The sequence below is a fragment of the Drosophila santomea genome, chromosome 2R, assembly GCF_016746245.2.
Source record: "Drosophila santomea strain STO CAGO 1482 chromosome 2R, Prin_Dsan_1.1, whole genome shotgun sequence".
NCBI lineage: Eukaryota > Metazoa > Arthropoda > Insecta > Diptera > Drosophilidae > Drosophila > Drosophila santomea.
This window is the reverse complement of record NC_053017.2, coordinates 14,057,249-14,084,730: the sequence shown is the minus strand read 5'-3', so window position 1 is coordinate 14,084,730 and position 27,482 is coordinate 14,057,249. Positions and strand designations below refer to the sequence as shown.

General features: G+C 43.5%; 4 protein-coding genes and 1 non-coding gene across 18 annotated transcripts in view; 4 read left to right on the top strand and 1 right to left on the bottom strand.

Moving 5' to 3' along the window:
• LOC120446956 overlaps positions 1-5,958 on the top strand; it is a 46,018-nt gene extending 40,060 nt beyond the window's left edge. For all 3 annotated transcript variants that reach the window (XM_039628211.2, XM_039628210.2, XM_039628212.1), the window contains 3 exons: positions 1,920-2,368; positions 2,759-2,952; positions 3,096-5,958. In XM_039628211.2, the coding sequence (XP_039484145.1) occupies positions 1,920-2,368; positions 2,759-2,952; positions 3,096-3,319 (867 nt within the window). In that variant the 3' untranslated portion in view covers positions 3,320-5,958. The remainder of the gene's footprint in view (positions 1-1,919; positions 2,369-2,758; positions 2,953-3,095) is intronic.
• A 327-nt stretch (positions 5,959-6,285) lies between these two features.
• Positions 6,286-8,362, top strand: LOC120445359 (probable cytochrome P450 12b2, mitochondrial). Its single transcript, XM_039625717.1, has 6 exons — positions 6,286-6,503; positions 6,574-6,697; positions 6,759-7,005; positions 7,058-7,174; positions 7,230-7,656; positions 7,709-8,362. Exons 1-6 carry the CDS (start codon positions 6,405-6,407, stop codon positions 8,303-8,305), a joined length of 1,611 nt encoding a protein of 536 aa, XP_039481651.1. The 5' UTR covers positions 6,286-6,404; the 3' UTR covers positions 8,306-8,362.
• Positions 8,350-12,509, bottom strand: LOC120445358 (flocculation protein FLO11). 11 transcript variants are annotated; one of them, XM_039625703.2, is made up of 10 exons: positions 12,275-12,509; positions 10,745-10,980; positions 10,290-10,639; positions 9,977-10,222; positions 9,785-9,917; positions 9,531-9,572; positions 9,333-9,434; positions 8,905-9,231; positions 8,725-8,799; positions 8,350-8,665 (listed from the first exon to the last, which is right to left on the bottom strand). In XM_039625703.2, exons 2-10 carry the CDS (start codon positions 10,968-10,970, stop codon positions 8,469-8,471), a joined length of 1,698 nt encoding a protein of 565 aa, XP_039481637.1. In that variant the 5' UTR covers positions 10,971-10,980; positions 12,275-12,509; the 3' UTR covers positions 8,350-8,468. The 11 variants fall into 11 exon arrangements, with proteins under 11 accessions (XP_039481637.1, XP_039481639.1, XP_039481640.1 ...); XM_039625707.2 differs by having other exon boundaries at positions 8,472-8,665; positions 8,721-8,799; positions 12,275-12,508; XM_039625705.1 differs by lacking the exon at positions 9,531-9,572 and having other exon boundaries at positions 12,275-12,508.
• Positions 12,510-18,539: 6,030 nt separating this feature from the next.
• Positions 18,540-25,590, top strand: LOC120445771 (multiple C2 and transmembrane domain-containing protein). 2 transcript variants are annotated; one of them, XM_039626369.2, is made up of 12 exons: positions 18,540-18,873; positions 19,724-20,391; positions 20,629-20,737; positions 20,898-21,040; positions 21,739-21,933; positions 23,234-23,385; positions 23,444-23,959; positions 24,026-24,385; positions 24,442-24,561; positions 24,615-24,815; positions 24,879-25,086; positions 25,146-25,590. In XM_039626369.2, exons 1-12 carry the CDS (start codon positions 18,768-18,770, stop codon positions 25,224-25,226), a joined length of 2,859 nt encoding a protein of 952 aa, XP_039482303.1. In that variant the 5' UTR covers positions 18,540-18,767; the 3' UTR covers positions 25,227-25,590. The 2 variants fall into 2 exon arrangements, with proteins under 2 accessions (XP_039482303.1, XP_039482304.1); XM_039626370.2 differs by having other exon boundaries at positions 18,541-18,873; positions 20,686-20,737.
• On the top strand, positions 21,507-21,588 carry Trnal-aag. Its single transcript has one exon. It is a non-coding gene; the product is annotated as a tRNA-Leu (tRNA).
• Positions 25,591-27,482: the final 1,892 nt, after the last annotated feature.

The following is a 27,482-nucleotide window of genomic DNA, read 5'->3' as shown; positions in this document are numbered from 1 at the left end:
ATTAACTGTCTGCCAGTTTAGCACTACTACTACTTCTGCAGCTGGCTGGCCATCTATCAAATTAAACTGAAACGCTGGCCATGTCCCAGCCAATTTCCGTGTTCATGTCGGGAGCCGGAGCGGAAATGTTTGCAAATTCATTTGGCAAACGGCTACAGGTCTAACACCCCAACACTGAATCGCCTGGTTTGGGCCTGGTTTTATTATTGTTTCTTTTCCGGTCGCCTTGTATTTGTTGCCCAGCCCGCAGAGTGTCACAAAATTGGGTTTTTGGCCTGATGCAATTTCGCTGCGAGCCGGAAGTTGCATGTGCCACACACGGGCCAAGGTGAATCAAGTGGGTGAAGTGGGTGGTTCAAGTTACCTAGCATCCACTATCCACCTGACACGGCAATATTTTATCCAGTTCCATTTCAATTTTAACTGCCTTGTCGCCGTCGCTCAACTGCAGCAGTTGAGGCAGCATTTCAATTTGTCTGGCATTTTGATGCGGGCCTTGGATGTCGCAGCTCCTACCACTCCAGTGATTCACATAAATCTTCATTAATGTTGTTATTAATATTTATTGAGATGGAAGCGGGGATGGGGAGCTAATGCCACCGAAAACGGAGCTCCCTGGGCGCAAAATGTCAAATTATCCTGTGGAGCAGCATAAATAATGCATTCATTTCTCGGGGGTGCACTTTGGCCTCAAAACTGAAACCCACGAAACTGCTCCCTGATATCCCTTCTGATATGTCAAATGCATTTTGGCTGCATTAAAGATGCAGCGAAATGCATATACCCATGGGGCCAAATGCGAACTGCAAATGGTTCATCAACGTGAATAATTCTGAAACGCTTGAGTGCCCAGGCGACCAAGGCAAAAAAAAAAAACAAAAGAAAATACAATATTGAGAAACACAGAAAAAAGTTATGAACTTGTTGCACGGCCTGGTGGCTCTTATTGAAATTGATTAATTTTATTTACTCGGCTCGTTCCGCCCATTTGCGAGGCTATTTATACAACGTGGCAAATTCAAGGACCCCGCCGGAGTCGGCGACTATGGACTATGGACTCGTTCTGCCAACATTGTACGGCAATATTTTCCGGCTTAATTAAATTGTTCACAGCACACTTGCTGCGGAAGTGCAGCAGCAGGGGGCGAATGACGGGACTGGCAGGGGGCGTGGCTGCCACAAAAGGCTGCAAATTAAAGCCAACAAAAGGGGGGTAGGCGACCAAGTTCCTCTGAAAATGTAGCAGCCCAGAGTTTGCAATTATTATCGATTGTGTTGGCAAGTACACGGCATAAATTCATTAATTGGAAAGAAGGCAGGAAGGCTCAGCATCAGATGCATCAGCTTTACACACCTGCCCACCTTGAGAAAATATCGAAAATAACTGCAGAAAAGCCTCATTATTATTGCCAACTGCATTTCATTTCTTTAAATATTCAAGCACATGCTGTTTATTTGGATTAAATATCGTTTTTCCGTTCAAGCTCGCAACTTAATTAAAGTCTTTTTCATGCGCTTTTTAGCGCATGGCATTTTCATTATTTTTGTTATTCCGCCAAATATGACGGGTTGTTTTTATATTTGCATAAAATAATAAGGCAAAAACTATACGTTTTGGGTAAATAAGTTTTCTGCTTTTCATTAGTGCATTTTGAATTTTATAATATTTCATTTTGGCAAAATGCCTTAAACCAATGTTATTAACTCAAATTCGTTTGTATATTTAGCTCTACTGAAAATGCGCATATAAGCGTATATTTTATGCAAGCTTATCTTCTTTCATTTAATCGATCGCTATATGAAAGCTAGCTTTCAGTTTCAGTGTGTTCCTCTGTTCTTCTGCGTAGTATACTTGCAACATATTTCTCGTTTAATAAGCCCTATTAAAAATATGCTTCCTGACTCTTCATATATTCCAGGTGCCGGAACGCGTCCGGGCCATGAATGCGAGCATCAAGCTGCTGCTGATTGTCCGGGAGCCGGTGACCCGGGCCATTTCGGACTACACGCAGCTGCGTAGCCATGCGGCCACTGCCATTCTGCCGTTGGCCGACAAGGATCCACCTACTCCAAGGGAGAGTTCGGGCGGTGGAGCAGGTGGTGGAGGAAGTGGAGGAAGTGGGACCGCAGCTGCCAAGATGCCAACACAATCACTGCTGTATGCCAAACTGCAGTCGGCCCGTGGCTATGACAATGCCCTGGTGGGCGGCAGTGGGGCGGGCGCCAAGGAGACCAAAGGCAGAACGGTATCTTCTTCGCTGGCCAGGAGACAGGCAGTGTCGGGCAGTGTTGGCGGCGGTGTCGTTGGAGCTGCGATGACCACGACTACAATGTCGCCAATGGCGAGCGCCGCCCAAATGGCAGCCAAGTAAGTGAACCGAACTGAGCCATTTCCCCGTGCTCCCCCCTCTCCCCTTTCGCTGCTGCTGCTTGACATGCAAATGAAATGCAAACTGCAAATGAAAGTTGCCCAAAATGCGACTCTTGTCCTTGGCTCTGGCTCTGGCTCTGGCTGGTGAAACTTTCTTCTTGCGGCCTCACTTGTTGACAGAGGGTGTGTGGCGCAGGATGGGGAGGGAGGGTAGGGTAGCCAAAGGAGCCAAGGACTCTGTTTAACATGGTCGTCCAGCTGGAGTGGGGAGTGGGGGGAGTTGGGGAAGTGGGGAGCTGCTCATTTGCAGCTGCTGGCAATTCAATTTGCCATCGTTGTCGAAAGGAAGACTTAAATCCCCTCGCCTGCCTTTCAACCCGTTCGCAGGTCCTTTGAGGAGCTGGCCATATTTCCCAATGGCACCGTTAACGAGGCTTATCGACCGCTCAGCATCTCCATGTACCATGTCCACCTCCATCGCTGGCTGGAGGTCTTTCCGCGGGAGCAGCTACTGGTGGTCAATGGGGATCGCCTCATCGAGGATCCGGTTTCTCAGCTGAAACGCATCGAGGCCTTCCTGGGTGAGTAACTTTTGAAGTGCGCTCTGTGATTGCAGCTATGTTTGTTCTACAACTCTAACTAATACTTTTAAATGCTTTTAAAACTTGCTTGTATGTTTATTCTATTGTTATTAATTTGCACTACATTTATTTGTTAATTTCAGGCATTGAGCATCGGGTGAATAGCGAGCACTTCTACTTCAACGAGACCAAGGGCTTCTACTGTCTGCGCTACGACAACGGGGATCGCTGTCTCCGGGAGACGAAGGGCAGGAAGCACCCGCATGTGGATCCCGTGGTGGTCTCCAGATTGCGAAAGTTCTTCGCCGAGTACAATCAGCGATTCTACGAGCTGGTGGGCGAGGATCTCGGCTGGCCGGAGGAGTAAATTGGCTGGCCTGGCTGCCAATAAATCTGCAGTTGGTCAAACGTTTGGGTCACAGTGCAGCCAATTTAATTACAAGGAAAAGCGGTCGATGGCAAAAAAAGAAAAAAACGTGCAAAGTTTTCCAGGACTTTCATTTGCCCTTTTCCGTTGCACACTTTTGCGGGAGGCGGAGCGCAGTATTTCTGCCTGGCCGAGTCGAGCTACTCTGACAGTTCAATTATGTGCGCGTATTGAAAAATTGCATTCCTATTTTCCCGGGCCAGCCCAGCCACCCACTTGCCATCCCCATACCCGTCCCCAACCCGATCCCCATCACAATCACCATCACCATCACCACATGCAAATTTGCCTTTGCAGCAGCAAAGAACCAGCGAAGGAACAAGGATCCGCATAAAAAAAATATATACTAAAATAAACTGCACGCATTTTGCTGTGCAGCAGGCCATGAAAATGTGTGTGCATGAATGGGGCATACATGTCGTATATACATATATACAATATACATATAGTACGAGTATATATGTAGCGAAATGAAAAGCAATATCTACATGATGTTCGAACTTCGAAGGTTACACGTTTTCTACGTCTGTTTGTGTTCTACATATTCATTCTCCCTCTTCGTGCGTGCATATGTGTGCGTGTGTGTGTGTGAGTGAATAAGAGTGAATAGGAGTGAACAGTTCGAGAGGATAAAAATTAATTAAGCAACTAAATGTGATTTTATAGCATGTAAGCATAGGACAAATTGAAAATGATTGCGATGGGTGCTTGTGGATATACATATATGCAGATGAACGATGCAGGAGAGGGGGAGAGAGGGATATGGATATGGATATGGATATGGAAATTAGGAGTGAAGTGGCAATTCAAAATGTATTTAGACTAACAGTCGGCTGAATTAAATGTGTGCGTACAGAAACATGAGCAAAACTAAACATATCACGTTTATCATAGCATTGCATAGTAAATAGTATATAGTATAATATAGTGTAGTTTATACACAACATACATATCAGGGGTACTCGAGGTCCTCAAGCAACTTGAATACTGAATATGATTGAACTAATGCAATTGGTGCGTATGTTACATATCAAAAGCTAAACCAACCATGAAATCGAAACATATCAGCTGCAAACGTCGGCAAATATACAAAAGAAATAAATATACAAGCCTCTCTATATATATATATATATGAATAACGTATCGTAGGCAGTAAGTCGAGCATCAAATTTGTTGTAAATGACTTTGATTTTGACCTAGTTTGTAGTGAGCGATGTGTCACGGAATCGTCATAGACAAACTTCTAGTTGAATATAGCCGTATTCTAGGTTAATATCGCACTGCCTAAAACAAAGAATAGTTATGTCTGTTTAGATAATTATACTGCACCCACTTAGTGTTAGGTTTATCAAAGATAGTTTTTTAATGCATTTTTAAGCCAGATTATTTTGTATTCCTAACGAGAGAAATCCATATCAATTACGGCAACTCTACCTATAGATACACATATTAAATATATATATATATATATATGTACACACACTTATCAGCTGTTTGGCTAACGTTTAAACATTTCATATGCATATCAAACTCAATGTGAAAAACTTAACCTAGGCTAATACTTTCCGTGACGATCCATTTCCATCCAATTTCGGTTTACACAAACTTATACACACAGACACTGTCCATGGAGATATGTGTACGTATTAATACCTATTAGGTTTGAGTACCAGTTCATAGGGATCTTCAGCACAGAGCTCGACTAGCGCTTAATCAATACTAAACAGAAAATAGACTATGGAATGTATAAACTTTGTTTTTACAGTGCATCTCCTCATATACATCCAATGCTGATCTCCTAGCGACAATGGAACCACGAAACAAATGAAACAAACCAAGCAATATAAATTCAAAGCAAGACTGAAGGTCCTCCGCAGAATATTTTATTCTCCTACTTATTTTTTTTTTTGTGTCAGTCACTGAGTTGTATTGAATTGTGTAAACCAAGCGAAAACAAATATAGTAGCAAAGACAACGAACATTTCTAATTTGTTTATATTTTTATACAGATGCGTAAAGTACATTAACCGAAATCCAGGAAAGAAAACCCAAAATGGAACCAATTTCCGTTTTAAAATATATATTATAGTAATGCGAAATTATATATTAATATACTCAAACTCAAAGAGCAATTTGTAGTCACATTTTGTCCTCTAACTTGAACTAAGCCAATTGCATACGAAATACATATCAAAAGTTTAACTCAACTCTAGATCCTCCATTGATATTGATATATATTGATATAATTGATATTATTGATGTATTGTCTACTTAAATTGAACGTGCAAAACTCAACAACTATAATGTACCTTAAAAATCAACTCTCTATTTCTTTAACTTTAACTTAAACTCTAACGATAACTCAACTCTTACAACTTATTCAAACTTTCAATGTACATACATATAAAAAAATATTCCAAAATTGAAAAAAAAAACAAACACACACACAAAAATAAACCAACTAATAACGAAACTAAATCGTATAGAAATTCAACAAATTGTAAGAAAACCAACAAGAATCAACATTTTATGCTATGGAAAATTTTACGCATGCAATAAATAAATGTAATTCGAAAAACGGAAAATCTGCTGATAGATTTTGCTTTTATTTCAGGGGAACTCAATTTATACATTTTACACACATGTATTTTTTTGCGTAGAAAGCTTCTACAGGTTTTGGACACAAACCTGTGTAAGCTTAAAGTAAAATACATAGATTTAACATAAATGCTTGGGCATAGATTATGAAGTCAACCTTGATATATTCTATATAATTTATTTTCCTGTAAACTTAAACCTTTTCTTTGCAGTGTAGAGAAAAGCTAAAATTCTGTTTTCTAATTTCTAGAGAAAAAGCTTAATCGGCGCAATAAATTTTCTCTAGTTTTAGTTTCAGTTGGCAAGTTCTCGCCACCGGTTGCAGTTCAAGTACATTTTTGTTCCGGCTGTTTTCTAATTACAAGCTTTTATATAGTATATAAATAATATATACAGTTTAAAAACAGTCAGCTTAAATACACTAAGAATGTGGAAACATTCTAACAAATTTTTCAACCGAAACGTTCCTTGCAGTCAGCTGTGGATTAATAGGAAACTATCTGTTGGTGGAACTCTCAGTCAGCAGGTAATAACTTGAGCAAGAGCTTTTGATGAGCACAAATTTGTTTACAAACAATGATTATATAATTCGGCAGACCCAGTTGGAACTTGCGGACACTTCGACGCCACGCATAGATGCGAAATGGCAACAGGCCAGGCCGTATGGAGAAATACCTGGACCAAGCGCCTTGAGAATGTTATCCTTTTTCATGCCAGGCGGTGAGCTATTCGGCTAAAAATTTTATATCATATCAGTAAATATTACCCAATAATCCCATAGGAGCGCTCCGCAATACAAACTTGATTCAGATGAACCGCCGCATGAGGGAGATGTACGGGGATATATACTGCATTCCCGGAATGATGGGAAAACCAAACGTAGTCTTCACTTACAATCCCGAGGACTTCGAGATGACCTACCGCAACGAGGGTGTTTGGCCCATTCGCATCGGTCTGGAGAGCTTGAACTACTATCGCAAGACTCACAGACCCGATGTCTTTAAGGGTGTTGGTGGTTTGGTATCTGAGTAAGCTAATATCTGATGAAAGGGAATGTATATTAAAATGATTTATTTCTAGTCAGGGTCAGGACTGGGCTGATATTCGCAACAAGGTTAATCCCGTTCTTATGAAAGTTCAGAATGTGCGGCAAAATCTACCGCAACTTGACCAGATATCCAAGGAGTTTATAGACAAGTAGGAGTTACCCATATCAAAAGCATTTAAAACCATTTTACTCTTTTCTTTTTAGATTGGAAACTCAAAGGAATCCAGAGACCCACACCCTGAGTACTGACTTTCACAATCAGCTGAAGATGTGGGCCTTCGAGTCCATTAGCTTTGTGGCACTGAACACCCGCATGGGTTTACTTAGTGATAATCCCGATTCCAATGCCGATCTTCTGGCTAAACATATGGGTGACTTTTTTAACTATAGCTTCCAGTATGATGTGCAGCCCTCCATTTGGCCTTTTTATAAAACCGCTGGCTTTCGAAAGTTTCTTAAAACTTACGACGATATTACCGAGATTACCTCGAATTACATAGAGACGGCAATGAAGCGCTTTGGTAACGATGAGGACCGTAAGACCAAATGCGTTTTGGAGCAGTTGCTGGCACTCAACAAGAAGGTGGCTGTGACAATGGTTATGGACATGCTAATGGCTGGAATCGATACGGTATGAGATATAACATAGACGGCAGGATTTACAACTAAATGCTTTCTTTTAGACATCATCAGCATGCCTGACTATCCTCTATCACTTGGCTCGCAATCCATCCAAGCAGGAGCAACTTCGTCGGGAGCTTCACCGCATAATGCCCTCGCCCAAGGACTCCCTGACTGATGTGAATACCAAGAACATGCCTTATCTGAGAGCCTGCATCAAGGAGGGTCTGCGTATCACCTCCATTACGCCGGGAAACTTTCGCATAACACCTAAGGATCTTGTGCTGTCGGGCTATCAGGTGCCACGTGGCACTGGTGTCCTGATGGGTGTCCTGGAGCTGTCCAACAGCGATGACTACTTTGCCCAGAGCTCCGAGTTCCTACCGGAACGTTGGCTCAAGTCCGACTTGGCACCGGATATCCAGGCTTGTCCAGCAGCCCGAACCCGTAACCCCTTCGTATACCTGCCATTTGGCTTTGGACCTCGCACCTGTATTGGCAAAAGGATTGCGGAGCTGGAGATCGAAACGCTCCTGGCGCGACTTTTGCGCAACTACAAGGTCAGCTGGGTGCCTGAAACTGCGATGGAATATGAGAGCACCATTATCCTGGCACCCTGTGGTGATATTCGCTTCAAATTGGAACCAGTCGGTCGGTGATTCAATGTGATATGTTTATCGTAAGCTCAAGTACAGACTACCGGTTAAGTTCAGAGATTTACTCGCAGTATTCACTAACAATATGGGAATGTAAAAAAATAGAAGAACGGCTAGCTGGCTAGGAGGAAAATCGAATGATATGACAAGGATATCCCTCCAAGGACTAGCGGCGATTGCGACCACGATAGCGTTGGTGGGGATGATTGCGTTGACGCTGCTGTTGATTTTGCTGCTGATTCTGATTATGGACATCCTTCGGAGTTTGCGGTTGAGTTTTCTCGGTCTCAGGTGTTTGGGGCACCGATTGGTTTGCCTCTTCAGTGGGTTGATCTCTCACCTCCGTCGTGGGCGTGGAGTGGGCTGAGGAACACAGTGCTATTAGACAGCTAACAAATGGGTAATGCTCTTTAATTACTTGCCCAGGACGGATTGAATGCTGGCCCGCTTGTGGAGCGCCTGGCTTCCTAGGCTAGTATTGAAGCAAGTGGGTGAACCTAAATGGGGAAAGAGACTTCTCTTTATAACATAATACAAATACTTAAAAACATAAAGTGCACTAGTTAGCACATAAGGAACTTGGATAGTTGAAGAACACACACCGATTGGGCTATAGAATATGTCTTCGGAGGAGGTGGCAGGAGTTAGGGTGTCAACAGTGGGATAGTTGGATAGATGTGAATCAATTATCGTGGCGGCAATCTCGAGTATCTGTGCAGTTTGGGTATCCGGCTGGTTTTCATCGGCCCGGTAGACAGTGATCCCGGTTTGACTACTGCCACTGGTGCTGCAACTGTCCTCGGCATCGTCATCGGTTTCATCGGTTGAGGGTTGTTGGGAGTGGGATGGAGGTTCGGATGGGATTTCGGATTCGGATTCGGGTTCGGGCTGATTGTCAGGCTCTGGTTGGGGATCAGGATCAGTGGTGGCTGTTGTGTTTGAACACATGCACGGAGTAACAGAAACAGAGACAAAATACTAACGTTAAAATGTTAATTGGGCGACGTGGTGCGATTCACGCGTGAGTTACCTGCAGCGGCGGTATTGTTGTACAGTCGGGTGCTCATCACGGCGGCGCTCATGTGTCCTGGCGAAGATTTCCACTCCTCATCCGGCTGGGGGGCAGCAGTGGCTATCGTTATCATTCGGATGGGAACGGGGGAGAAACAGAGAGAGATTCGAGGTCAGGGCAACGGGAAGGAAATGAAACGAGGTGGGCCAAACTCACAAGAGGCTTGGTGGCAACTTTCGAATTTGTTCTTTTTGGGGCCTGCAAATGAATGGATGATCTACGGAAATTACTGAGTCGAGTTCTCGAGGAGACGAGTTTTGGTGTATTGTTGCAACGGTATTGTATTGTATTTCATGACAACGTTTCAAGTTCAGTTTTCATCAACGCTTAATTCGATAATCGATACTTGGAGTTAACCTAGACTTAGGGGGCTACGCACAAGAGTCTTAATAATGTTCAATGTCCATTACCAACTTCCGCCTGCTCCTTGTCGTTGTTGCCATTGCTGGTTGTCGTTACGTTCAGTTTTCCCTTATCGTTTTCCTTCTCCTCGGCCTTGTGCACTCCGTTTTCCACCACCGCTCCAGCTGATTTCGGCTTGGCCTACGGGGTAAATCAGGAGGTAAATGAAGTACTAAGTTAGGGGCTTAAGTGTATCCCACCTGGCTGACAACCTCATCCACATCGCCGCTGCTTATTCCTTCGCTGGAGCCGGATTCGGAATCGCTACCACCGCTGCTGCTACTGCTGCTGCTATCCTCCTCCTCCTCGTTGGGCACAAAGTCGGAGTCATCCTCGGAATTCTCGTTGGCATACTTGGCCAGCATCTGGTCGATGGTCAGGTTGGCATCGGCATCGGCATTGCAGTCCTCCTCCCGAGGGCGCTTAGCCACCGAATTGCTTAGTCCCTGCATCAGCAATTTATACATTTATTAATGATTTAAAATCTAATCCAATGCTAATTCTCAAACTTACCTGCTCCGAATGGCGGACAAACACCCGGCGACTGCTGCTATCCTGCTGAACTCCTGGACGGCACATGGCTCGGGAGAACCACTGATTGAGCTTCTGAGTCAGACCCTTGCCACTGCCATAGGACACCTCCTGCTGGCGCCGCCTCATCACCTTAAGGCCATGAACGCGAATGGCCCGCAGCTTGCGGCGTCTGGTCTGTATGAAGTAGACCATGTCCGTGGGTGATATCGGACCATTGCCGATCATCAGGGCTCCAAGCGACAACCAAATGCGTGTGAGCCGCAGCAGGACGATGAGCATCAGGAATGCAGCCCAGGGCAAGGGGCGTTCCAAGGGAACGGCAGACTTTTCTATAATTTGGAGTAAATACCATGTTAATATATTTATAAGATGAATGATCTCATTTTATAATGATAATGATATATTTTTTAATAAAGTATTTGATCTTTTCATACCTTGCGGAAGACTCCACTTGGCAGTATCCTCGATCATCGCCAGGGCTTTATCGGCCCTTTCGATCACGAATTGGCCAATTTGCGTGCTGGCAAATCTCTCGGCCTGTTCGCGAACCCGGTCGTAGAAGCTGCGTGACTTGTGGAGTTCGATGACTTCTTCCTCGTCGATATGGTCTCGTTGGTTTTGATCCTTGGCTGCCGCCACCGTCTTCGTATCTTGTGCCATCTTGCTGATTCTATATAATATATAGATATCTTATTATATTAGGGCTATGTATTTATAACTAAAGCTATTGGTAGTGCGATAAGAACTAAGAACTTTCCTATGAAATGTAGAAAACTACTTTTATATCTGCCTAATCTGTGATACAAATCATAAAACAACAGGTTCAAATATTAATGTTGCACTGTATATGCACTTTTTAGTACACATTGTGGTTGTACTGAGCAATCTTGTTTATAATTCGACTTAATAGCGATTTAATTCTCGGCAATTACTAGAGCTGCCATAAATTCGGGATTGCCGCGTGATTAGGAGCTGAACAAGCGGATAGTACGGTAATACCTTATTAATAAACCTGACGATGCGAGGTCGTCTGCCGGAGGAGGAACCGAAAGTGGATCGCTTATCGGAGCGGATCGGAACTTCGCACTTGTTTGAGTTTCGGATGGAGGATTGCTTTTGTTTTTTGTTGCTGCCGTCTGGCAAAACTTATAGTCGCTATATGTATGTTAATACTATGCATAGCTAATGCCTTCCGCCGACAATGACTAACGGCAAAAATTAAGAAGACCTAGCTGCAGAATCAGCAACAACAATCAAAACAAATTAAGTATTTTATAATTAGACGATCCGAACTTTGTACGATTGTGACCGGCGGAATAGTTCCAATCATTGATTACGGGAGATCTCCGTCTCGGAGATCACAATAATCGTTGTGTGGGTGAGGTTACTAGTTAGGTTATTGGTGATTTCAAATAATACCTATCGCACTTGTGAGCACATAAATTACTTTTCAAATTGATAGCATCGCATTCCCATTCTTGGCGCGATGAAAGAAATCTGGCGTGCTGTATAATATAAAGTTACACAAGCATAACAGTCAATTATTTGATATTTATAGCGCTTATTGCATCGCCCAGAAAATACGCGAATGCTCAATAAAATAACAAAAATAATAAAATTATCACAAAAATTTGTTCTCGGGATCAAAGTGTATCTTGTTCCCTCTCCCATAAAATGCAAAATTAAAAACATTCGGCCACACATGCCGCACTGGAATGAATCGAAGCGAAATCCTGTTAGCCAGTGTAACGAGATGATGGAAGTGCAGAAGTCCGCTCTTCGGCGAGTGAGGAAGGCGGTGTGAAAGGGAAGAGTAGGAGGGGGAGCAGAGCAGGGAAGCGAAAGTATAAAGTGCAAGGCACTGGAAATCGAGCTGATAACGGTAGTTTCGTTTTCCTGCCATAATGGCGTTCGCGAATCAGCGGAGAGGCCGCACCAGCCGACTATGCAGCATTCCCACTTACCGGTCTCTTGGATTTCCTCTCTCTCTCACCGCTACCTTGTGCAATTCTATGAGCACAAACCTAATCGAAACTCTCGTACCAGCCGATAGTTTGCTAAAAAAAAATGCCGTTACCAAACGGTTTTTGGATATATTAAAACACTTTGGCAGAACTTTCTACCAAATCCGCCTAAAAATCCTGGAGCAACGATCTACCGGCTGCACAACTCCCGACTGACTGATCAGTGGCTTTCGATTCGTGACTTCTCGAACCGCAATCGTCTTATGCCGTGCATTCGGCTTTCATTCGGTTTTTATTCGGCTCAAAGACGAGCAGTCAAGTCAACTGTCAAAAGCGTTATCTCTCTCTTTTTCGCCTCTCTTATTCTTCTTGCAGGGTATTGTAGGAAGTTTATAGAAAGTCCGAGTCACGATGGTTATCTGCTATTGCAGATCTACACTGCATATAATCACTGATCACTGTAATCATCACTATCACTATGATTACATCTTTATTACTAGCAGGTATTTTGCTGGCTTTAAGAATTTCCAATCTTTAAATTTATAAGTATTAAAAAGTTATATTTTTATTACCCCTTAATTCATAGAATATTAATTATACAAGCTTTAGAAGTGGTGAAAAGAAATTTATGCCCATTTTACTTTTGTAGTTTGATTGGTAAATTTGTTACAGTTTGCCCACTCACATCTATATACTAATCATCCTGTTAATCATTCTTATTGACTGGCTTAAAAAATCTGCTGCATATGCTTATGGCAAGATTAAATCAAATGAATTTGCCATGAATAAGGGATCAGCAAATTAAAGCTTTCCCTTTAAAGTCGCCAGTCGCCAATGACAATCGTGTTTACCTGGCTTGTTTATCCCGTTTGAAGGACCCTTCGTCCTTTCGGCACTTTTGAGCAGCCACTCGACCGAATTGCACTCAATTTCGCTTTTCGCTCGACGGCAAAAGCTCTCGCGCCGCCCAGCAAGCGGGGAAAAGCTCTCGACGAGCGTTCAGTTGCGCGAAAATTCTCCACGGCAGCGGACGGCACTGCGGAGCGCTTCTCCGTCCCGCTCACTCGTAACGCGCGTTCCTGTGTAAAATCAAAGGGACTTCCCGCTCCCGCCCCCCTCCGTTCAGCAAGTGAATTTCTGGAAGGACTCCGTTCATGCTCCTCTTTATGCGCCCGCTGAAAAAACCCATTCATCTCGCGTGTGTGCGCCGCAAATAGCAAAGGGATATAGAAGCAGGAAAATGTTAACCGTGTGCAGTGTGTTGTGAAAAATTATTTGGCCAACTGCAAATGCAAAACGCTAGGGCAAAGCGCTAGTGAATGGGAAAATAGGAAAATCACGAGGAGTACCAACCAGCAGCCAGCAAGGAAACTCGGAAAAGCGCGCAGGCAGGAGGATGTAGTCGCGGAATTCGCATGCACTTGTCTTGGTGACCTCACTCACACACACACACAGCAACATAGTGAACTGTGGTGGTGTGTCAGGATGTGTAAGTGTTTTTGGCGAAATAAAAATGTTTTGGCTCCCACGATTGCCATTGATAAGCCACCAAATACAACTGGCTGACTAGAACCTTTCTTTTCCACCTGTGACAGCTTGCGTCGTTTGTGTGTTTTATATTTTGTTTGGTATTTTTAAGCAGCTCGCCCACCTCACGTAATCCGTTATCCCTTATCCTTTGGGCCCCCGCCCAACTCCCTTTGATGCTCTTGATGCTGGCGTGTGGTATATGGCCACGAGTAAATGGCCAAGCTCAACTGAGCTGCTGCCACTTGAGCAAAAGCCAACGCCGCACAATTTGGACAGCTATTTTTATGCGGGTTGAGTGCGGCTTTGGCTAAATTAGTTTGCGCATAAATTTTGCCACAGCAATGGGGTGCTTGAGTTGTTTGTGATGACAAACAGACAAATGGGGCATTAAGATTCGTTTACAAACTCACACATAACTCATGGTCTACTAACCTATATAAGCAATATCTTCATTGTGACCGCATATGTGGCATAACACTTGTGCAAATGTAAGAATGTCTTAATACCTTAAGCTCTTTTAATTAACTATGATACATAGAAATAAAATATTAGCGAAATTTAAGCTTAAGAACTTGATAAGTTGGTTAAATATTAGTTAAGTTTTTTCTAAGACCCATTTGCAGCGTAGCACTTTTGGAACCGCCCTCGCTCCGATTTTGGCGCCATGTCAGCAAGGAGTTAGGACCGATAACCTCTGAAACGCACAGGTTCCGCGGACTTTCCGGCGGTCATTCCCCTCCCCCCCCCTCCTCACATTCAGCTGCTGTTTCGTCATGGCAGTTATGGCGTCTTTGCATGCCGCTGCGCTTCCGGTCCACACACACACTCACTAACACACACACACGAACACACACACTGAGACACACTGAGACACGCAAGTACATCGATGGCAGTTGGCATGGCTAAATGAAAATAAGTGGCCAACACACTGGGCGCTTCTGTTCGGTTCTGTTCAGTTCAGTTTCTATATATGTGCTATATAGTCTGTCTAGATGTCGCGTGCTATTTGCCCCATACAGTTTTTAATTATCGCATGGCGCTCATTTCTCAGCTCTTCTGTTCTTCACTTTGCAATTAATTTGTTCCTGTTTATGTGACCATCTGACAAATCAACAGCCAAGAGCGGCAAAACGAAGAAAACTGTCGCCACTGGTGGCCTCGAGGTGTCTGCCCTTTTCAGCCCTAAGATTTCCCGCTGTTTAGCACCCAATGTATTCGTTGATTGAAATTGCAGCCACCATCTGCAAATTGGCAAATGTAAAATTGGACATAGCAATTCAAGCATGAACGCGTAAATTGATTGTCGCAATTGGCTCAAACGCAGCTGGGAATAAAGTCAGGATGGAGTTTCAAAAGTGGCGCCCTTGGCAAGATTTTGTCACATATCTAGGGGAAAGTGTGCCAGTGGAAAATAAGTTTTCCCGCAGTGACAAGTTCTTGGGCTGCAATTCGCATTTTCTCATACAGAGAAACAAATAAATGATGTACTTACGCTGCACATTATTGCTCATATATAAATAGAAAAGTATATACTTTGCAACTGTAAAACAGCACTCTTTTGGGAAATTTCGCTTAGTTAAATTTAGAAAGTTAGTTTATTACTGTTTCTCTCTGGATTTTTTCCTTCTGGCTGTTTAGTTCGCCGACGAGTTGTAATTACTTGGCTCCGAAATGGCCGGCCCACAAAGGTAACCCAGTTAATTAAAACGAAAGCTTCGGGCCAGAGCATATTGTGGCTCCCTAACTGCCGCACATATCCTGGCAGTATCCTCCCTAAGGGCAGGCATACTCGTTCAGACACAGAAATTGAGTAATCCCAGCTTTGGAGACTCTTATGGGGCATCAGTGTAAGCCAGGCCATCGCAAATTCTGGCATAATCCCGCTTAATATCGTCATTATCCTGGCAGTTAATTAAGCAACAGTCCATCGGAGATGTTCTGCATTTATGAGCTGCCAAACGAGCTGTCCATCAGCTGGGCTCACGCTGCGTATACGCAATTTACATATAGAATTGAACCACGGATGTTAGTCCTCGTCCGCCTCTGTGGTTCGCCACTTGCTTTACATTTTTAAGGAGTTCCCGATTCAAATAAGGACACAATTCGCATAAATAATGCATGCATAATTCAGTTCTTGGGCTGAAAGGCAAAAAAAAGAAACAAACAAATAACTAAACTGCCGGTTGTGGTGGTGACCAAGAAAATATTGTATGCATGGTAAAAAAAAATTCCATGAATAATTCAGAGTCGCAAACAAATTGAGGAAAATCATTTATCCCAGAGCAATGCAGCGTCGGAAAATGCAAAAAGTTTAAGAATTTCCCATCGAAACTCGAGTAACTCAGAGGCAGATGTTTGATTTGTTTTGTTTGGCTTTCTGACAGCCCAGAATGTGCTAATTATGAATATCGGATCCATCTGGCACGGCTGAAAGACTCTCGTTTGTCTGGCGCGAAATATATTTATATATATACATATATATATGTATATAACATACATATATAACTATAAGATGCCCATAAAGCTATTCATTCATTTTCGCCTGGACGCCCACCTGGGTGCCCAAAAGTAACGCCCTGGCAAACGATATGCGATTAAACCAGTAGGCCTGTGATAAGTCTAGTTTCGGTTCGTTGCGTGCTGAGTAAACATGATAATCAGAACCACAACAAAGCCGCACAGTGGGGTACAGTGTTGCAAAGCTAACGGCGACGGCAAGCGGCAAAGTTGCAAACAGCGGGACACCCAGACAGCTACATGTCTCCCACTTTCGCATGTGTGGCATGGCAGTGACGTCATTTCTAACTAAACAGGGCCAATAAGCCAAAGGGCAGAAAAAGACTTGGGAACAACAATGCAGAAAGGAACTGTGAAAAACCTTTGCCTACACACGCAAAAAATTCTTATAATTCGTGAATTTAAAATGGGTCTAAGTGTAAAAAGGTTTAATTAAGAGAAAAGTGGTATACAAAAATTGGTAACAATAGATGGCATTTAAAATGCTGTCTAAAGTGATTTTCCACATTTTGTTTTATTATAAATATAGCGCGTAAATATACTTTTAACAGTGCACTCGGACGGAAATAGAATCGCTAAAATGTCAGCAAAAGTCAACAGGTGAGCAAGTCGAAAGAATGGCACAGTGAAAGCGCCAAGGGGCCAGTGCTATTAGTGCCATATGACACTTGCTGACCCATGTCTAAATAATTGATGACCGACCTTGAACGAGCTCGATTTATTGACTAAAGTTGTGATAGAAAAAGTCCGTGCACGATGTCGAAATCCATAATTGATGTCCGATGTTTCCTTTATACTGCGCGATTACGCAGGCCAATTTCCGATACGGTAACCTGCATGATATGGCCGAAAAAAAAACGAAAACAATAATGACGCTGCGTTTACGAACCTGCTGCGATGAAAAGGATATACCTATATATATATGAACGCACAATTTCATTATTTTGGGGCCGTAAAAAGGGCGGTAAAACATTGGGTTTTTATGCTTATCGAAAGCACGTGCTTTCAAGCTAACGAAACGGCACTCAGCATTGTTAATGATATTAAATGAGGCCCGGCCACATGGCGTATGTGCGATAATTTGAAGGATGTTTCGCTTTGGCTCAAGGTTTATGGCCACAAAAGTTTGGCTGACTTGCGACCAAAAAGTTAGCTAATTGCAGAACGCAGTCAAGAATCAAATGAATTTATTTTTTTTTTGTAGCAAGCGACGAGAATACTTCAGAGCCCAAAAGTCTGCAACACTTTTGGGGGCCAAACACTGCTGTCCAAACTAAAGGGCCCACCACTCGTAAAACCTTATATTTATGTGCCCAGCAGTAGCAAAGCAAAAAAAGTAGGTTGAACGTATGTGTTGTGTGAGGAAAACTAATGACAGGCACATAAGCCGGAAAGTGCTCCTCCGGGAAAAGTTGCCCACAAATATTTGGAATTTAAGGGGCGAGCAGGAAACCACACCTGTATGTGGGCGTTGGGAAATCTGCCTTGCACTTGCATTAAATTAATTGAAAGTACATGAGAACATTCCCATTTCGGTTGCACAAGACTCAGACAAATTGCTACTGCAGCCAGCAGCAATGTCCTTGCCACGGTTTTGGCCCCCAAAGAATTGTGGCCCTCTCACTCGCACTTGGCTTCCATTTCATTCATTAAAATAAAATAAGCAGTGTAAAATGTCCGAGAAAATACCGAAAATTTAAAGCTTTTCTTTTACACGGGGTGCGTAAAGCTTTGTCGTTTATCCCACACCAATGGGCTTACACACACATTTGCATTCGGTGACGCCATCGTTGGATGCTTTTCCAATTTTCGCGGCACCGAAGAGAGAGAAAAATATAGCCAGCTGCAGCATCGCAAGGCATTAATAATGCAAGAGGGAAAGCCGGGCGGCCACCCGCAAAATCGCCCAAGAGCACCCACAACCACCAAGCCAGCAAACCACCCACTACCCAACCACCCACTAACCACCCACTCAACCACCCACTCATCCACTCACATTCAACCCAATGCCACACACACCCACACACACATAAACTGGCATAAACTGTAACTGTATGTGCGCGTTCGTTAACAATAACAAATGCCAAAGGAGAGCAAAAGTTACTGTTGGGGGGTTGGGTGAATGGGGTGGTGGGTGGATGGGTGATGGGTGATGGAACCATAGCGCCAGACAGCGAATCCGAATCCGAAGCAGTCTTCTAGGGGCACTGCCAGCGTGCAGTTCGCCCAGCTGCGCGTTGGAAAATCGCGAGAAAATCATACAGTCGCCACACAATTCTGCAAAATCTGATACAATCACTAAGCGTTTGTGTCGTGCTGATATATCTGACAGTGATAAGTAAATGAAATAACACGTAGCTTGAAAGTACAGCTAAAAGCAATCAAAAAGTGCCGTAATCAATTATTCAGTGCAATTTAGCTCGTGCTCGCGAGTATTGGTCATGTCATGCAACCGCTGCATCTCGGCAACTCCTTCAAGTCCTCGAAGAACGCGGCGAGGCCACAAGCCTCTGTGTTGTGCCACAGAATTAATAAAATTTTTCCAGTCACAGGTAGTTTGTGGGACACTGGGTAGTGTATACTCTTATAGCATATGTAGCAAGAGTGATATATAACGAGCTTCGTACATAATGCTTATAGCTTGATTGAATCCAACTGGCTGTCACTTTTCTGCGGCGAACCACTGATAAATGCGTGTGGAAACTGCGAAATGCCAGCAAAATATGCAATGATTTATCATGAAGTCAAGCGACTTGGCAATTTGGACTAAAGTCCCCTTCTTTAAATGCAGTGTTCATTATTTTCCAAGTTCATTTGTCGTCCTAGCTGACAGTCACGTAAATCAAAGTGTCAGCAGTTAACACTCGCTTAATTAAGTTTTTATTTTAGTACGTTTTTAATTAAATAATATTCAAAATATACTAAAAATTGCATTTTTCTATTAAAGTGTTTACGGTGCCGCGCAGTTTATGGGAAAAATATTTAAAGTATAAAAGTTTAAATACCAATTTTTGTAAAAACAAATGTCATACTTTTCGGGCTGTAAAACTTGTATAGTACGTATAAGCAATTTAAGTTCTATAAGTGGTGGCTTATTTTCAACTTTATGATGACCACATCAACGAATGGAAAGAATCATTCCATTTTCCTATTGCTCTGTGTAATTTTTATAATTAAGACAATCGCAAAAGAGCAGTGATGTCAGAGCCAATTGAATCGCCTGAAAACACTCAATATTCCGCGAATAATATGTATGAGAGGGTATATACGTATGAGTGTTGATTTTAGTAGTAAATACATGATTTATCAATCGGTCGCTGGAATTTTGTTAAATCGATTGTGGGAGTTGCGTGCCAGGTGAAATAACACTTACCCGTTCTGCCTTCTCCCGCTCGCTTTCAGCACGCATCCACTACGTTGACCAGGTGGAGCAGGAGGAGTTGGATCACCAGCAGCTCCAGCAGCACCAGCAGCAGCCTGGGAGCAGCTCCACCATCAGCGGATCCACACCGCCGCTCCGGCTTTCGCCACATGGTTCGCCCAAGTTGCAGCAATCGCAGCGCCTGGGCAAGCATCTCAGCAAATCCGCCTCGGAGTTGAATGGTCACGATTGCCATCTCAGTGAATCACCGCACATATCACCGAAGAGGGCCAAGAGCGCTGTGGCCCAGCAGTTGGCCGGTGTTGGTTCGGGGGGCGTGGCCAGCGGCGTGGGCGTGCTGCAGAAGACGCACGGATTCTTCAACAATCTTCGCCATCGCTGGAGTCGCGCAAAGAGCAAAGATCGTCTGGGTCGCAAGTCACCCAGTGATTTTCTCGAAGAAAGCACCGACTATGCGGCGGATTATAGTTCCGAGAGTAGTTCCGTGACGCAGAGTCCTCGGCATCGCAGCACCACCATTGGTGGCTCACCATTGGCCCGGGAATTCCGTGCCACGGCCAAGATGGCGCAGGTTATCCAGCGTTTTGGCGGCTCCATGGAGGGCAGGATCGATGAGCATCCGGAGAACGGTTCGGCCGGCTGCAGTCCACCGGAATTGACCACCCAACAGCAACTGGAGGCCCTGCAGGTTGGTGGTATCATCCGGCATCTCTTTCTTTGCTTCACTCCTTTTAACAATTGGTTTTCACTTTACTTTATCGCCTTTTCTTTTACGCAATGGCACTAACTGAAATTTCCTTGAATTTGTTTGAAATTTTCAATTTTCGATTATCGCTTTTGCCAACAACGACTTGCTGTGCTGCACAACTCTAACTAACTGATTAATGCAAAATGAAAAACCGCCACTGAAAACGCAATCGATCAGGCCAACGAACTGCGTCGCAAGCGCGAAGCCCAATTACGTCAATTCGTCTTCTTTCAGCTGCGCGTGCATCTTAAATCCGGCAGCGACCTGGTGGCCATGGACAAGAATGGTGAGCACATCCCAGCACCCAAATCTTTGCCCCCGTCCCCCGTCCACATCCGATTAGTATTATCCTGGCCTGCCCACTCCTTTGTGCTTAATTAAGCACTGGTCACAAAGCACTGGCACTGCAGCGAGAAATTTTCTTTTGTCTTTCGTCCCTGCCGCAGGACTGAGTGATCCTTATGTCAAGTTCAAGGTCGGCGGCCGCCTCCTCCACAAGTCGCGCACCATTCACCGGGACCTGAATCCCGTGTGGGACGAGGTCTTCATCGTGCCCATCGAGGACCCCTTCCAGCCGATTATCGTCAAGGTGAGTCGAGTCCCTGGGAAAGTTTGGGGTGACCTGTCAGGCACTTCGGCAAAGTTGTGCATTGTGTGCTGCACAAAGAGAAATTCTGGCACAGAAGTATTAGCAGTTGTAGTGGATAAACAACTGTACAAGAAAGTAGAGTAGCTAGTAATGATTTAAAAATATACTGTTCATACTTCTAGCCATAGTTTCATTATATCGGTAGAAAATTAAAGTTAAGAAACATAATGGTTTAGGTTGAATGACTAATTTCCTTGTGGAATTCATTCTTCAAATGTATAATGCTTAGTTGAACTTTGGCCTCTAATAACAGTGTTCAAAACATAATTAAAAGTCACTGTCTAAATTTTGAGCAGATATAAAATGAAATGGTTGTTCTCAAAGTTCTTGGTGCACTGGCACAAATAGTTTGGCCCAGATAAGAATAGCAAAATGCGATAAGAATTCGGACGCGGGCCGCCAGAACGGTAGCGTGGCCGAGCGGTCTAAGGCGCTGGTTTAAGGCACCAGTCTCCTCGGAGGCGTGGGTTCGAATCCCACCGCTGCCAGTTGGAAACTTTTTTTATTACACAAATCCATTTTTGTAGGTTTTAAAGTGTCTAAACCGCAATCTGGCATCGAATTCCCAAAAGCGACCATCATCTCATCTAATCAAAATGAATTTCCGTTTTATCCCAATCGATACGTTTGCCAATCAGGTTTTCGACTACGATTGGGGACTGCAGGACGACTTCATGGGCTCGGCCAAGCTGGACCTAACCCAATTGGAATTGGGCAAGGCCGAGGACATCCACCTGCAGCTGTGCGATTCCAGCGGAAATGGCGGAAGTGGCCTGGGCGAGATACTCATCAATTTGACGCTCTGGCCGCGCAGTCAGGAGGACAAGGAAATGGTGAGTGGCAACTCATAAATCCAACTATAACATATTGTTCGGCAGCGCTAATGGTTGGGGTTCTCTGGGAAAGACGGAAGCAGCTCGTCTGGCCCATCAATCAGCCCTTCACCCGGAGCTTTTCCACAGTGAGCTAAGCGATTGTCTCGCTACCTTTTGTCTGGCACCCTTAATTGCCTCTCAACTATGTAGTCTCGACCCACAATCCACATTTTATTTATAAGCGGCAGCTTACCTAGTAACTTTATTTATGGCTCAGCGGAATCCGTTTGACATGGCTTCTGGTTTTATTTTCGGATAGACACACACGAAGCTTTAACTTTGATCCAGTGGCCGCAACTAACCCGAACTAAAGCCGCACAATTGAGCGGTTTTCCCACTATGGCAACTCATCATGACTAGCTTTCATGAGGCGAGAGCCACGATCACCGCAGTGGCTCAACAAATAAAAGCTTGAGCTGCCATTGGTATTGCTTGTTATCTCTCAACGAGGGCGCTCCAAAACAAATAAATGACAAAGGGGGCTCTGTATGTTGCCGTTTAAAAAAGGGGAAATATGAGAAAGTCAAAGTATGAATACCCTATGGTCAGGAAATTGAAAAAAATCAACATGATTTATGGATCCAAAAAAAGATAATGCTTACTGCAGTTATATGTAAATTGCAACAAATTGTAAAAATTATAATTTATATACATATATATAGAACAAGGTAGCTAACATGCAATACAAGAAAAGGTAACACGGCCTCTATCAAGTATTTGATTAAATCAGATATAATAAATAAGCATATATATTCGGTACTCTAATTGGTCCGAAAATGAATTAAATGAGTATTGCTGATTCGTATCATACATTTAATGCTATTTGTGATGTGATACCTATATATTACTACCTATTACCTATTACCCATTAGCAGAAATGTGTAAAGCTGACTCATAAACCTGCATATGTAAGAGCACTCTGTCTAGTCCGGCATACCTCGTTAAATTGCACTTAGTGTATGTATTGCTCTCGCAATCGCTAGACCTCACTACCAAATGGTTTTAGTCACCGTTGGAGCCTCGAAAGCGAAGTGTGGCTTTGGGCTTTGTGTTGGGGCCTGTGTAATTTGCTGTACGATTTAGTTGGGGCTCTCGAGCGCGGATCATGTTGGGCAACAGTTGGCCCGGTTGCAAGCGGGCTCCTCGCATGGTGCTCAAACATGTGAGGCGGCAGCACGAGGAGTTGCGGGAGCAACTTGAGCAGGGATGCGATGAACTCAGAGAGGTGGCCGAGTCTTATTTTCCGGATGTCTTGCAGCACTTTCAGCGCAACTCGAAACTGGCCGAGTCATCGAAGCGATTGAAGTCACAGATCTGGAGCTCGGTGGTCACCATACTGCTGGTTAAGGCCAAGGATTTGCCCTTAGCTGAAGATGGCAGCAAGCTGAATGATACTCACTTCAAATTCAGGTACTACTCACTTCAATACCAGTTAAATCGAAAGATAATCGTTTACTTTTGAATTCAGATTGGGCAATGAGAAGTACAAGAGCAAGTCTTCCTGGACGGAGCGCTGGCTGGAGCAGTTCGATCTGCACCTGTTCGATGAAGATCAAAACCTGGAGATCGCACTTTGGAACCGGAATACCCTCTATGGCAAAGCCATTATCGACCTCAGCGTTTTTCAACGCGAAAACACGCATGGCATTTGGAAACCGCTTGAAGATTGCCCCGGTGAAGTCCACCTCATGCTCACCATCAGTGGAACCACTGCCTTGGAGACGATCAGCGATCTGAAGGCCTTCAAGGAGGATCCGCGAGAGGCGCAACTGCTAAGGGATAGATACAAGTTTCTCAGATGCCTACAAAATCTCCGCGATGTGGGTCACCTGACTGTAAAGGTGTTTGGAGCCACTGGATTGGCTGCGGCAGATATTGGTGGAAAATCCGATCCCTTTTGTGTACTGGAACTGGGCAACGCTCGACTGCAGACACAAACTGAGTACAAAACACTCACTCCTAATTGGAATAAGATATTTACTTTGTAAGTAAGGCTAAGCTTCTGTCGATCTTATATTTTGCTAACAAAATTATTAAATCCGTGTTGCAGCAACGTGAAAGACATCACACAGGTCTTGGAGATCACCGTCTTCGATGAGGATCGCGACCATCGCGTAGAGTTCCTGGGCAAACTAGTCATTCCCCTCCTTCGGATCAAAAGTGGCGTTAAGCGATGGTATACGCTGAAGGACAAGAACCTCTGTGTGCGGGCCAAAGGAAACTCACCGCAAATCCAGCTGGAACTGACTGTAGTCTGGAGCGAGATCCGCGCCGTTTGTCGAGCTCTGCAGCCCAAGGAGGAAAAACTGATCCAGCAGGAGGCCAAGTTCAAGCGACAGCTCTTCCTGCGCAACGTCAACCGACTCAAGGAGATAATCATGGATATCCTAGATGCAGCGCGCTATGTGCAGTGAGTATAGTGCTCAAATCACAATTTCTTTTAAATTCACTGTCTGTTTCCTAAAGGAGCTGCTTCGAGTGGGAATCGCCAGTGCGATCCAGCATAGCTTTCGTCTTATGGATAGTCGCCTGTGTGTACGGCGATCTGGATACAGTACCCCTCGTCCTGCTGCTCATCATACTTAAGTAGGTATACTGTATGCAAGAGATCATCCTGGTACTAATTAATGGCCATTTAGAAACTGGCTGTTTCGCCTCATAACGGGCACCACAGATGCAGCTGCTCACTACGACTATGAGTACGATGAAGATGATGATGACGACAAGGAGAAGGAGGAAAAGAAGTCCATCAAGGAGCGATTGCAGGCCATTCAAGAAGTCTCCCAAACCGTTCAAAATACCATCGGCTACCTGGCTTCTTTAGGCGAGAGCACCATCAAGTGAGATTCATTTATTTTTTCATAGATATATCACAGTCTATATAAATACCGTGCAATCCCTAGCACATTCAACTTTTCCGTCCCCGAACTGACTTGGCTGGCTGTGGTTTTACTATGGGGCGCCATTCTGGTCCTGCATTTTGTGCCACTCCGCTGGCTGCTGCTCTTCTGGGGCCTGATGAAGTTCTCCAGACGTCTGCTAAGACCCAACACCATTCCCAACAACGAGCTATTGGACTTCCTTTCACGAGTGCCAGATAACGAGGATATTGTAAGTGGACATTGCGATTAACTAGCTACTTGTACTATAAATAATATTGTTTATTACAGAACCAATATCGCGAGCTGCCACCATCGGCACCCACCGATCAGACGCGCAACAATCCAAAGAAGAAGCTGAAAGGTTCATAGTCCATAACCAGCGCTGATGCGGCAATGGCGTCCCTTTCGCCGCTGCAGTCCAGCGCACTGGGAGGAGCAGCAGGAGGAAGCGGAAGCGGATATGGATCCGTATCCGGCGGAAGGCAGCAGCAGCTGATGCAGCGCTTCCGGGCCAACACCAGCCAGTTGAAGCACAAGTTTGGCCAGGCCAAGAGCCTCAGTCTGAGCCATAGCGAATTCAATTAGACACCAAAGTTAGTTAGCTAGTTAAGAATCGAAGTCAACCAGTTCCACCCATAGATGGCAACAACACGCAATTCACCTAAAACTCAATTATGCAGCACCAAAATGCTTTACTTATTTTAATATAATTATATATATATACATATACACATACACACAAGAGAAGAATATTAATGTAAATGTGCGCAAAACTCAAACTATTTACACAAAGCGATTATGTACATACACAAGGATAGCGAATCTATTACTAGGAGTCTATTGAAACATTGCATGTACCTAAGGTAACCTCTCTCAAAGATCTATTCGTATATTTACCAAAACTCAAATTGCTAACTACCAGATTCCTTTCGCGCGGATCCAAATGCGATTAATTATTTATTGTGTATTTCAATTTGTGATATTTTCAAAGAATTTTGCAACTAGGCTTACTACTTAATGTGACTTAACCCACGGAAGCTCAGTACCGCACCGAAGTTTCCCCCCAAAACTCCATTTACAATTTACCACTCGATTGCACTCGACTCGTTTAAGGACGCTTTTTCATTATATACCATTTACTGTATATGTATACCTAATCCTAAGCCTTATCCTTACCAAATTTATTGTAATTATTTCACTCGGAAAGATTGTTCAAAACATTTTCTAAAACTTATATTTATTAACTTTGTCTAGGATAATCAGCTCTTTAAAGGCCCCGGCCCAGCCATACAAAAAAATATATATAAATTAATTGATATGTAACCCACTCCTATTGATCGATTTGATACATTTTAGATAGTTGAACTATTTTATACCCCACAAAAAAGAGCAGCAACAAAGTTTTTATATACATACATACCAACTCAATTAATTAATTAGCACCTAAGTTAAGTTTGTTATTTTTAAATACATATATATATGATTGTAAAAATAATAAAACAAAAAATATTTTTCGGATTTCGCTCAAATTATGTTGCTTTGCAAAATTTGCATTGACCACTGTTCGGAGTGATGCTAAAACTGTAACTGTCCGGGGTCTGTTGTCCGGATCTGTCTGTCCGGGTTGTCCGTATGGTCCCCGATTATAAAGCTAAAAGGTTGGAATTAAGCATACAGATTCTAGAGAAGTAAAAGAAGCACAAGCGTATTTCAAAACGTTGCCACGCCCACTCGTAACGCCCAAAAAGCGCCCAGATACTGCACCAAATCGCTTTTGTATCTGTTTGTTTTGCTCGGTTCTCTGTTTACTTGACACTTAGGCTTTGCTGTGCTTAAAATTAGTAGCAGATAAAAGCTGGCTGTGTGTGTCGAACTAGCCACTTAAATGAACACTTCTCTACGATATGGCTTATCAGCGGTTCCACTAATTATCTACTTATTTGAATGTATTATAAAAAAATTCCCATTTTTTTTGGTAAACAAATATTTATATGAAATCATAAAACAAACTGTCAATACCTAAAATGAGCTTAAAATTGGGTCTAATGCAATATTTGAGTTTCTCTGTTCTTATTAGATTGTTACACATTTGAGAAATTCCGCTTTTCAAGTTCTTGAAGAAAGTTTAGATTAATTTACACCTTCCCAAGTCACAACAATAAGCAAAAAAAAAAATTAGCAAAACCCAATTAATATTTTATTTTTACCCAAAGAGTTGGTATATGTACATATATCGGTGTTTACCGAAAATAAGTGTTTTCATGGAAATCAGTTTATGGCAACGTGGCGCTTCTCAAACTGTAAGCTTTAATGCTAGGCACGTAAAATTACTTGCGAAATATTTCGCCAGTGCTTCTCAATCGGTGAGCTTTTGATAACCACGCCATAATTTCCATTCGTTTACTTCAATGTTGTTTGTTTTGCTCGGCTCGATTCTCTGTTTACCTGGCAAGCTTTATGAATTAAAAACTATCTCCATGTGGAATCTAATGCCACGAGTGCTGAATCGCTGGAGATAACCCCTAATCGGGAATTGTATTTGCAGGGGACTCAAAAGTGGCCATAAAACAAAGCAGCCCAGATGAATTTTGTAGGTGCTTATCAGCACTCGGAGTTCCATTCGTC